This window comes from Lepisma saccharinum, chromosome 9, assembly GCF_977018435.1.
Source record: "Lepisma saccharinum chromosome 9, izLepSacc3.1, whole genome shotgun sequence".
Taxonomy (NCBI): domain Eukaryota; kingdom Metazoa; phylum Arthropoda; class Insecta; order Zygentoma; family Lepismatidae; genus Lepisma; species Lepisma saccharinum.
In genome coordinates, this window is record NC_139237.1 from 48,663,621 (window position 1) to 48,677,015 (window position 13,395).

General features: G+C 37.5%; 1 protein-coding gene across 2 annotated transcripts in view; it reads left to right on the plus strand.

The window, feature by feature from the left end:
* LOC145992043 (C3 and PZP-like alpha-2-macroglobulin domain-containing protein 8) overlaps window positions 1-13,395 on the plus strand; it is a 911,691-nt gene that overhangs the window by 517,277 nt on the left and 381,019 nt on the right. For both annotated transcript variants that reach the window (XM_083128164.1, XM_083128165.1), the window contains one exon: window positions 2,203-2,391. In XM_083128164.1, coding sequence (XP_082984290.1) covers window positions 2,203-2,391 — 189 coding nt within the window. The remainder of the gene's footprint in view (window positions 1-2,202; window positions 2,392-13,395) is intronic.

The window sequence follows — 13,395 nt, forward strand, 5'->3', positions numbered from 1 at the left end:
CAAATGGTGTCTAATACGTTCGTTATTTTTACTTACAAACCATCAGATCTTTTTATCGCACCCTGTATTATGCGAAGTCCGAAGACAACAAATGTGGGGACCGAGCTGGCCACGGGATGCAACCATAACGGGAACTCAGGTATGTGCAAATGTCTGGCGCAAGAAATACGTGCACAGTCTTGCATTCCACTGTGGCACCACACTTCATAGTGTAACAAGAAACATCAAGTGAGACATAGTCTCAGTAAATGGCAATTTATGCACAGTATAACGGCAGTGTTGTCAGCATCGCCGTCATTTACTATTCAAAATACGCTATGAATGCTGCAGCACTCTGTATAAGAATACTACGTGACATGTTTCGTTCTTGGAAAATTTCTGTATAACGTTATCGATGCCAAAATAACGGTGGTAGAAAAATAGTCATTTTAGGGTGTTACAGCACATCCAGGACTGTCCAGTGTGGTTTCCAGTTATTTCACAACTTATCAGTGTGATATTTGTGTTCCTAAGTTTCAAAACTGTGTCGCTTCTCCTCCCTCAACAGTGGAACTGTCAATTAAACATGCCATTAAGTGTAGATATATCTTTTCGATGTTACATGTTCACACCCACACGCCTCCAAGAAAGTTTGAGCTTGTTTTTCAATTAAATTTACAGATGTACGTTTTGAATTCAACTGGTATTCTACATGGTATTTCAAAAGTCCCCATACATAGGAAATATCACTTTAGAATTGAAGTGCCACATAATGTGCTCGATGTGGTGACCTTCGAAAGCCAGGCTCAAGTCAATGCATGTATTCAGGTGGATGCGCTCGGCATAAGTCAGGGCACTTTTGCGTCTCACTTGCAAAGAAAAATGTTTTTCCCACACATGGAGAGATTTAAGACATCCTGTATATGCTTAATGTCAAGAACAAATGGAGCTAAATATTCTAGGAAGTGGGGCTAGATGTGATCTAAAATATTTATATTCTGTGGATTTGTAGTTATATCATTCTCGTCGCCAGTTGTCTCCCCGATGGCGCAGTGGTAGCGTCGTCGCCTTGTAATCAAGGGGTCCCTGGTTCGATACCCGGTGGAGGCACCAATGGTTCGGATCCCACTTTAAACTCTAGGTCTAGACCCGATTAGCCTTACTGTGTATAAAGTGGGCTTAAAACACCAAATCAATCAATCAATCAATCGTCGCCAGTTGTAAAATCTGTACATGTATACCATTGTCTCGCAACATCATAACAACAAAGCCAAAGAATATAAACCTGTTAGTTCATATTTGTCTTCGCAGAACATTTAGACATCTTTGATCTTGACATTTGTAAGACTATTAAGCCTTGATTCCATGTTTAATAAAATACTTAAAATGCTGACCAGTGGCGATGATTAGGGGTGGGCAGAAGCCCCACCCGACCTTTCGCCACTTTTGCCCCCGCACTGTGCTAAACCTTATCAAAGGGAAATAAATTGTCTTTGCCCTCCTGTTTTAGAACCTTACCCCCCGGTTTTGCAACTCAATCGCCGCCACTGTAACACACTATAAACATTATGTTTCCACCCTCTAACAGAGTGTTCTTCAGACAAAGATTCAAACTAAACTAAACTAAACTAAAATATTTTTGTTTGAGACTTTGTCTGAAGAAAACCCTGTTAGAGGGTGGAAACACTGTTATGTTATAAGAAATTCTGCCTTGGTCAGCATTTGGAGTGTTTTATTGACAATTATAAAATAAGTCCAATTGGCCTGAGATCAGATTGAATATCAATGAAACGCTAAGTACGGTCACGAAACGTTATGGATTCACACCAGATTGCGGCTTTTTATATCCCAGGGAAAAGCCTCGTGTCCCATTCTGCAATACAACTCCCAGCACAAAAGCACAATCTTCATCCCTTAAAAGATGGTCGACAGGAGAAACGGATGTCTTATCCTTTGTTACCATGGAATTCTCCCACGACTAAATAAATCTCCGGCCTTGGGTTATTTCATCTCCATTAAGCGTTCTTCGTTTAATTTGAGAGACTTACTTGCCCGTTTTGCTCCCATTCTTTTGTCTCCACCCTCGTATATTCTCCCGCGCTTTCGGAACAAAGACAAAGGAGCACAATAGACGTTATCTTATTAAGCCTTAGCTATAGACAATGCACCCCGCTGTCTACCCTTGTATGGCGCTAATGACGTTGATTCTCTGTGTTCTTCCAGGTCATGGCATAGTCCCACTGGCCATTCCTCAAGAGGCGGTTGGGAGCAGCCTCTTGCAAGTAATGGTGAACTGCTCCAACGACGGGGACGACTGCGCACTGCAAAGTAGTTCCGAGCTTCGGCTTATCGGTTCTGTGCGTGACGTCATCATTCGGCCCGCCAAGAAGAGATATCACCCTGGAGATACAGGTAGGTTCCATGAAATGTATTGTGCCCTTTTGTTCACTGCATCTAGTAAACTTTGTAGATGTCTCGACGTGCTATCGCAAAAAATAATCCATATCTAAACCCATGGTTGCATTGAGTTTGTACCAATCTTTTACACTGATATTCTGGACCGATAATAACAGAACAGGCATCATGTAAACAAATGCGAATGGTTACATTGGTACGGACTACTTTCTCTCACAGACCACCGGGTGAAAGAAGAATGGTCGAATAATCGAGAAATGTAGTACCAAACGGTTGCTACTTCATATCTATCCTTGTTTTGGTTATGATAGTTCACAATGAAATATTTATTGACTTGGTTTACGGACGTACATACACTGTAGCTTAAAATTACAGGGGAATTGCAAATTGTGGTATATCAATACAATCACAGTATATCCAACTCAGCTTTTATTTCACAAAACAAGTATTTTCCCTCCCCTTGTAGACATAATTAATATGGATTTTCCCCCTTTTAAGGTATGTTTGGTCTTTGTTATTTAGCTTAGCTTTCATGTAATTTTTGGTTAATGAGTATGAGTGATGAATGAATGAGTTAGAATGAGTTAAAACTTTTGGATGTGTCTGCACATATGGCCATTTTGCACCATTCAAGGTATACGAGGGAAGCACTATTATCTAAAAGTTCTTTCCTAAGAGGGATAAAAGCTTAAAAGTGCAAGTGATGTGATAAAATAGATGAAGGTACACTCACAAGAACACACATGCTCAGGTCGGATTTCTAACCTGGAACCCCTGGAGGTTTGATGTTAACCAACATGGAACGTGATGGTCGATTTCTCAATGCAATACAAGACCTTTCCTCCAGGTAATATAGGCGAAGTAAGAACTTCAGCCGAATGACTAAATTGACGGTATATGTGGTGGTCACGGAAATGTTGACCAACCTTATCCCTACCGCTCCTAAACAACGCACTGTATTTCAAAGGTTTTACTAGAAAATGGTATCGCACGTGATGCTTTCAACATTCCAGCAAGATATTTCTCTGAACTGCAAAAATGCAACGTTCAGTTTCTACAGTGGCCATATTCCTTTACAAAATACACGCCGATAAATACATAGAATTAACGTACTAACGGTCTTCTAGGCTGCTGACAGGATAGGAAAGGAATGAAAGAATATCTGATTAGAAGATTTTGAAAATTGAAGCGTTTGTGCATTTTATGTCATTGGCGGCGAAAATTGGGTTCCACACTCTCTATATTTCATGTTTCTTACATGAAAAACTTTAATTTTCTACTGTTGACTGTATGGACAAGGTAGTGTAAATTTAATGCTTCCAGAGTTGGGAAAATTTCCAACATACCGGCTAGAAGAGTGCAGAACACTTGGAATTTAAATGTTTGCGAGTAGTTACGTGGTGACTACATTTCTCCGTATCAAAGGAAATGAACAACTTTTCCCAGCTTTGATCAATTTATCACTGGAGTATGATCAAAAAAAATGTTTCGCTCCTTTTAATAAATAGTGTCACCAACGAGCAGAACCTCTTTTCTATGTTCTTCAAAGTGCATCCCGAATAAGGCAGGGATTAATTCCCGTGTTCTATTCCTGTTGGAGATGCACGTTCAGTATTTCAGAACCTAGTTTCAACTGAAGGCCCAGTTGCGATTGACCTGTGCATAAAGCGAACTTTGTAACGAGCCTCCGTATTTAAGGTTTTATATTGTTGAATTGTTAAATCACGTTAACGTTTGTTACTTCGAATAATATTAATTATGCCACATGCAACTTTATATAGAAGGAGAGTCATTAATTGGACTTGGTAAACTTCAATATTAAAAATGTGTCATAACCTTTTCTACTGTTATGGCGGCCGATCCTAATGCTGGCAAGGGAAGTGGGGAGCGGGGAAGCGACCAAGCCAGCACGATAAGAAACGTAGCAGCCAGTAGAACGAGGTTCACGTAGTACTTTTTTCCTCCGTGCCGTAACTCTCGGCGCCACCGCTGTTGCCTGTATGTCTGCGGCGTAATTCGCGCTCCCCACTTCCCTTACCAGAACTAGGACCGGCCGCGGTAAGAGTAGAAAGGACCTATAGTGCTGACGGCACAGTTTTTGTGCTTGCCAGAACAAGTGAATGGACTCGCCTCTATATTTCTACCTAATGGCGTAATTTCATACCTAACTTGGGCGGAGAATCACAGTCGAACGTGGAGTTTAAATTTTAAAGGGGGGGCAGAAAAAATATATATATCGCATGAAAATAGCACCCATGACTATTTTGCTAACTATTACACTTGTGAAATCATAAAAATTACTCACTACTTTGGTCCTTGGGTCCCAGGAGATTAACAAAAGTACCATGAACGTCTACAATGTAATAAACATGAAAATTTACCTCCGTCAAGTTACGCCTATATTCGAAAAAAATAAGAACGAGGATCAACAAGAACATGACAAAACTTAAAAAGGAGACCAAGAATAGTTTTGATTGGATTTTTCGTTTCTTGGCGATACGCGAATGTACGGCAGTGATTACGTACAGAAACTTTCGTGTTTCATGAGAATTCCACAACATTAATTATGACGCCATTAAGCCTTGTTTCCATGATATGAAAAACTCAATATGCTGACCAAGGCAGTAATTTATTTTATTATAAAACATAAACTAAACGTAACGTTTCAACCTTCTGGCAAGGTCTTCTTCAGACTCTGCACCAAGTACAAATGTAATAAGATACAAAAACAGGACGATATATATATATATATATATATATATACACACAAACATAACATGGAAGGAGGCCAAGGAAATAGAGAAGAAATGTGAAGAAGACACAATGAACTGGAATGGAGGACTGAAGTTAAACAAAGAATGGAAGAAGGTGTTAGAAAGAGTGGAAAGGACAAGACAGAAAGAGGAGAGAAGAAGGAAGAAGAATGAAGGAAAAAGAGCGTGAGATAAAGAGTCCAACCACATTCTAGATGGAAGTAAATATGTTTAGCCTTTTAGGTGAAAGTACAGTTGACAAGGGAATTCAGCCAATGCTAGGCTTAGGCTAGAACCTAATAGACTGATGATAAACAAAGAATGGAAGAAGGTGTTAGAAAGAGTGGAAAAGACAAGAGAGAAAGAGGAGAGAAGATGGAAGAAGAATAGAGCGTGAGATAAAGAGTCCAACCACATTGACTTTCAGGTGAAAGTAAAGTTAACAAGAGAAAGCCACCTGCTAGAATGTTCCAGAACAACTTTCAAATAGTCTGGAGGGAAGTAATGTTTGTGTGTATATATAATGCCCTGTTTTTGTATCTTGTTACATTTGTACTTGGTGCAGAGTCTGAAGAAGACCTTGCTAGAAGGTTGAAACGTTACGTTTAGTTTATGTTTTATAATAAAATAAATTACTGCCTTGGTCAGCATACTAAATTTTTCATTAATTATGAATGTTCATGTGTTTTAGATGGTAACTGATATGTTATAAGAATTCATCTTTTCATCCTTTCTGGCATTAAGTGGCTAATTTAAAGCAACGGATATAAATCTCTATGTTGTTTGTAAACTTATATGTGAAGATTGATATACATGTGTCTTCATAAAATAGTGTGTAATCTTTGAAATTTGTGTTGTTTTTTACCCATCGAGGCTTGAGAGATAAAAATTAAATCTCTTGTTCCCGACATAGAAAGTTAGGGGCTGACTTTTGTCAGGACTTGTGTTCAGTTAGGCATTGAAGTAGAGGGCGTTGCAACTTACAGCAGCTTTGGTCAACAACCCTTTTTGTTATAGTTTAACATACACTTTCCCTCCCATCCTATACTCACTTTCAGAAACCTCCATCCTAACAGATCTTCCTCGCCGTCACACAATCTTACCATCACGGTTCTCCCTCACACTGATAGGCTGGCTATGTTCCATTCCATGCATGCCTCAATCCACAATGGCCAAGAAACTTAGAGCACACTTATTATTAGATAAAGAAATTCAAATGGTATCAGCTTTCAACTTCTGTTCCCATCAACAGCACACTTCAGTCCCTCAGAAATTTCTTTGGACTTTGACAGTTGGCCTATTTGCAGAGGCGTAGCGAAAATAAATATTTTTCGAGTGGTACTAAAGATAATACAATGTGTTGCGAATAGTTCCTGAAAATTCGTATTAATGCTTATTTGACGGGTTGATTTGGTTTATATCACTTCGATTTTCTGAAAATTTTGGCTAATCGTCAAGATGAGGATAAGTAATCATATGAAGCCATGAAGTTACGCGCTGTGCTAACAACTCGGTCACGAAGGTGGGCTAAATAAATAATAGTTTCCGACTATTACGTTCATAAAATGCTATTTTTGAACTAACCTTATATTTTAATTGTAATTTTGGCCGTGTAGACTTAAAACAGTATGTAGACACATGAGGAGAACTGATCAAGTAATTATTTCCAAGTTGATGCTTCAGGCTAAAAATAGATAACGTATGATTTTTAAATCAGCACTGTATGTGTCATGAAGTATTGTGCTAGCGTCGTCGCCTTGGAATCAAGGGGTCTCAGGTTCAATACCCGGTGATGGCACATGAGGTTCGGATCCCACTTTGAACTGTAGGCCCAGTCCCGATTAGCCTTACTGTGCATAAAGTGGACTTAAAAACGCCAATTCAACTCAACATAGTCTGGTGCAAACATTCTGAAATCAGTGATCAATATTTTTAAGATAATTTGGTAAAATATTAGGAGGGGACTGGGCCCGGCTAGCCCATACGTGGCTACACAACTGACTATCTGCAAATAAAATATTAACTGACTATTAGTCCATGTAGATCAAACACTTTGGTCACTTTTCTCGACTCAAGACATAAGCGATTCCAAGATATATCTACTTGCATTTCAACTTAAGGTCGGCTCATTCTCTGTAGGCAAGTACTTCCTTTCGAGGCGAGCTTTATCCGTTGAGCGCTTTTCCAACGAAAAGCAGCCATTAATCATGTAGGGTGTCTGTTCTCAAAGAAGTCCCGACAGCTGCCGTAACGGGAAGCTTCCTTTGAAGGCAAAAGACTCCTCGCTCCCAGCTTCAGCACGTGCGGGACTTCAACCGAAATTTCCTGCTGCCTTGACTTCTGCAGCTTCAGAGTTTACAACTCCAAGTGCTCGCTGTGAGCACAAATATTGCTTTCGCTCATTTCAGCCTGTCGCAGGATTAGGTTAAGAAGGTCCTTCTTCTTGAAACTGAACCAACCCTTTTTGTTCTACTACAGTGTGGAGCTATATGTTCTACATGGTCCTTTGACATCCTTTGGACAACGTATAAGATCTTGTTGTTCAAGAGGAAACACAAGAGGTCCACACTTTGTACTATAGACCATTGGTTCTCAACCTTTGTTGACCCCGGCCCGGTATTTTTTTTTCAAAAGGCTGTACCCTGATTCCAAAATTCTTACTCTTTCTACACTAGTGTCCAAAATTAAAGCAACAAACATAAATCCTTTTCTCGTGTGATTTTTTTTTATAAATTTGCCACGTTTAACCTGTTACTATCGTGATTATTTTGTTGATAAATCCTGGCACATTAAGGTTAGTTTTATTTTCTATCTTAAACCAGTTGTCTATGATATCATAAATATTACTATCACCTGATCGTATTATGTGGTCAAATGGACACACGGGAAAGAATTTCCATTTGTTGCTTTAATTTTGGACATTATTAGTATATTTTTTAAACTCCTACCTTTACATGTACCCTTGAAATTAAATATTTATAAATCAATTAATACAAAGTAATAATAGTTCAATTGCATCTGGGGTTGGCGTAGTGGTAACGTCATAGCCTTGTAATCTACCGGGTTCGATATCCGGTAGGTCCTGTAGATCCACTCGCGATTAGCCTATCTGTGCATAAATTGGACTTAGAGAAACAACTCAATTGCATCTGGGACTATTGACAAATCTAAAATATGTTTAAATTATTTGCAAAGCATTGGAAATATTGACATCTTGTAGTTTCCTCAAATTAACTTAGTGATAAATGCTTTTTCTCATTGACATGTTGCATTTTGTACACCCAAAAGTTTCATTATTGTGAGAATATTTTCACATCAACATATTTGTTGACGAGAATTGCTGTGTAAACTAAAATGAAACATTTCAAGATAACCCCTCGCGGCCCGGTTTAATTGATGCTAGGGCCTTGGGCACCATCGAAGAATTAGAAACACATATTATGTCAAGAAAGAATATCATATCGTAAAGAGTAAAACTTTAAGACACGGAACTACTCATTATATTTACTTATAAATGCGACACCACAGGCAAAAGACCGATCATTTTGTTCTCCAGATGGCAGCACCAAACAGTAATGAAAACAAATTAGTAGAGTACCAAATAGACTGACAAATAATATTTGCACACACTTAGGTTTTTACTTTCTATTGATTGCGACTTAATTTTGGTTTAATTTTAAATGCATATATTACAGACAGGTTAATTGTCTCTTTTATTTTACGACCTAGATACACATGTATATAAATTTAACATAAAATATCGAGATAAAATTTCATAAATTGAGAACAGTAAAGAATACAGCACGTCAATAGCAATAGCTCGATTCTTGAAACAAGAAAACGTGGAGAGGGTGCGTGCATTACGCAACCAAAGTTAATCTAATATATTTAAATGGAGAACTTTTAATCTTGTTATTACAAAGTTGAATCACTTGTGATAGTGTATGGAACATTGTGTGCGCAAACATATCCATAAATGCGTGACTTTCGGCGTAACATTTAATTACCTTCATCAAATGTTTTACAACTACAAATATCTGTTCATTTAGGCGTACTATATACATATTTTTAAAATTGTTCTTACCGATAGAAGTGGACATTCGACCAATTATTTCGTTGATTTGTACATCCAAACGCCTAACACGAACGTTACCATGTTACACACTTAACAATGGATACATTGTTAGAAGCAACACATGACAATCATTAATATAGTGAAGAACCACTTAATAAGTGCCACTTGCAACACAAAATACATGAATATGACTAAATCATTTTTTTTGTTTGGTAGCGAAGCAAAAAGGCTATCCTATGAGATCGACATGTGTGCTTACCTCGAGACATGGCTGAACTAGTCGCAAAAGTGGGAACACTTTTCAAAGCCAGTCGACATTGTGACGGGTGTTCCAATTATACAGCGTGTTTCCGTGACCATCTTAAAAACTTTCACATTTCATCATATCATCACTCATTCCTATCTTCGCAAATTAGCCAAAAGTGGCACAAGAAGCGAAGTAAAATAAAGCAAATCAATCAATCAATTAAAAACTCTCATGGATGATGGCGGGGACAAGAGCATCAATATGAGATAAAGAAACGCCTCGTTCACAGGATTTTTACTCGTATGTAATATCAAAATGCAAAATATGTACATAAATATGTAACATTATAATTGATAATGTACCTAAATATGAATTATTAAAATAATATGTAGTATCAAAGAATATGCAATATTAAAAATCATCGAGTATCCAAGCAATTTCAAAATTCTGAAAATATTCAATATAATTTTAAGGACAAGTTGTTCATATTAATATTTGTGTTAAATTTAAATTCAAAAAATCACAGCAACGTGTACCTTTTAAGCAACCAATTTTGTCAACTATTAATTACTTTTCACATCGAAAATTATTGCAGAATATGTAAGAGAGCTCTTTGTAAACAAATTCTAAGAAAAAGGGTCTACAGAAAGAACAATGCAATGAAAATGCATAGCTACCATTGTACTTTTTGTACAAGGGAACAAATTGTGTAACTCTCTACGTACAGCAAAGTAGCTTTCTTGTCCACCGACGCCAAGTTTCTAGGTGCTTTGCCTGAACCTAAAAGCGACACTAAAATATGTAATCAGAAAGAGGCGGGGGAGAAACTACAGCATCTTTCGATAAATAACAGTTCCCGTTTTATTTTTTCAGCCTGTCTTTTGACTTCCAGTCAAAATTTAGGGGACCATAAGCACTATGCATCTCATTGAATAGAAAATACGACATCACATGTGCTACACATTTTCTTCACCATGTTTCAGAGATCAAAAATATAGGAAAAAGGATAAATATAGGAAACAATTCGCGAAATATGTTTTTTATGTAAAGTAAATTAGCAAATATGTAAATTATGTTCTAATATCCTGGAAAATATGTAAAAATATGTAACATAAAACTTATGCAAAAATCATGTCAGTTACATAATTCGTTGGAATTTTTCTGGTCAAGGTATGTATTTAGAATATGCAATTACATTCAAATCCGGGCTCTAGTTATGTATAAGCCAAAACCATAGTGACGAGAGGGGATGCCAACACGTTCGCCTGATCTGTTCCCACTTGAAACACGTAAAAAGTGTTGTGTACTTTCATTTGTGTATATTGAAGAAGACCTGCTGGCAAGAATTCTCGCTGACTGTGAAATCGCCAGAACTAATTCAGAGATGTTAGAACGCATGCGACAGAGTGAACATGCCTGCATCAAAGCTGAAGGATGCAATTTTTAACAACTGCTATAAATGCATTAATCTTGGTTATGTATGATGTAGTAATGGTTAAATTTAGTAATATACGTACTTATTAAAGCTAGAAACCGAGATCTTCCAAATTTTGGTTAAACTCTGGTTTTGTTGAGACTATTTAGGCTCAAATATGCTTATTGGGACTGGACCTACAGGTAAAGTGGGACCAAGGCCACTGTGCTAATTTCGCATCTCAGAAGAAGGGATTCCGCATCACCTTCTACCTTCCAAAAGCAATTTTGATAAATTAACATTGAGTAGCGTTTTCGGAGTGAGGTTTCTTATCTCTTATGTCCATAAACAAACACCATATCTGTTAGTTTCCCCAGGTCAAGTCCATTACCCTTTCGTGGAGGCTCCTTACAAGTTTATGGGTTGCATACCCTTCTTGTGCCAATAGTTTTGGAACCCTTATAACTTCTGAACGAGGTGTTTCGAGACAGGGGTTCTTTATCTCATAACGATGCTTTTGTTCCCTTCCATCATCCCTGAAAATTTGTTACATGGTCACGGAAACACCCTATATATAACGTTCAGTGGTCTTAACCAATGAAACATTAATTTCTGAATAGCTCCTGTGGAGCATATGGTTGTTGTGCAGTAAACACAGCTCTAATTTCTCTTATGACAAATTCAAACTGAAGAGCCATTTTCCAATAACACACTGCCACAAATATAGTTGCAGTTAAACCGGTAACTTGTCACTATTTCGTAAGCATGCTGCGGATTGTGATGGAACTGTGGACAACATATTCCGCTTTCCATCCTGTCCCTGTACATCTACGCATGCATCATCGTTCATTTACATATTTTCAATTATTCTCGTCAACGCTAGGATGACACTTCCGTGTTTTGTCCATGGTTAAAAGGGGGGATCGACTGCCGGAAAACTACAGAACAAAAGCATCAAAACCATGTTTCTGGAAGATTTATTGGGGGAATACAATACAGAGAGGAAATGCCTGTCTGCCGGCTCCGTGTCAGCCACATTGCCCCATCACGCGCATTTGACACGGTACAGAGTCTGTTCGAACCTGCTTTCAGGTATGAACACATTATCATTACCACATCGAACATTATTGAAAAGCAGGCGTGTTAAGCGGATGTATCATGGTTGCTCCAACAAATTGTTCCCAATTAGAATTTAATTCAACTAACTCCACAGCAAAAATTTGCTCTGAATTATCCCCAAAAGCTTGGTTGAGTTTTTTTTAGATTTGTTTACATTAACCTAAAATGTTTGGTTGTTTTTTTTATATATTTGACTGAATTAGATTTGTTCTAATTAACTAAAAATGTTTCGTTTAGTTTTGTTCGAATTAACTAAAAATGTTTGGTTTAGTTTTGTTCGAATTAACTAAAAATATTTGGGTTAGTTTTGTTCAAATTAACTAAAAACGGTAGGTTTACATTTGTTTGAATTAACTATAAATGTTTGGTTTAGATTTGTTCGAATTAACTAAAATGTTTCATTGGACCTTTAGAGATTTGTTTGAATTAACTAAATATTTGGTTGAAGTTTTGTTCGAATTAACCAAAACCTTTAATTGGTATTTCTGAGAATTGTTGTAATTAACCATAAACGTTTGATTGAAGTTTTTCAGATTTGTGTGAATTAATAATTTCGTCGAGATTTACGATATTCATTTGACTTAACCAAAATGTTTCATTGAAGTTTTTTAAATGTTTCGTCTCAGACAAATTTAGTAATCCGACAGTTAAATTTAATAACATAATACTTTTTTCACACTGTTACGTCAATTATATCATGACGCATTTATGTAATCCTATCTAATGGATATTGACTAACCTGTCAGGCTGCTAGGAAATGGTATAGGGCAGGAATACCCTATATAGGTATCACATATAGGTATTGGAAACCACTGATATAGGAAATATTTGTTGAGAGAGATTACGACGTGTGCTGATTAAAGTATGTACATTTTCTCGTTTGAGGAATTTGGACAATTGTCGTCCAAGGTGGGCTTTGCAGGCCCATATGTTTTGGAAGCTTATCTAGCTGCAGGGTATCACCATACAACACCGAGAAACTTGCTCGGAGTGGAAAACTACTCAACGCGAATAACTTTCTTTGAAAGAGGCCACCTTTTTAACCAACGGACCTAGAAAAACTTATTGTACATGTGAAAACGCTACCCAGACTCGTGGTTGTGACATACCTTAACTTTTTCTGGTCGGACGTTATTCAGAAGTGATATTACACCTTGTAAACAGCATGATATCAGCAGGGTGATAGTACAAGCATTACCCCCTCAAAATGCATGTATTAACGCACATACATAGTCGCGCATTCTATTTGTTGCTTTATATTAAAGGTAAAATTTGTAACTTTTGTCCAGACCTTTTCTCACTCAAAAAGGACAGTATTATGTTTTCTTGCATAGTCTGTTCATAACGTATTAAATTGATTGGTGTTTTAAGCCCACTTTATGTACAGTAAGGC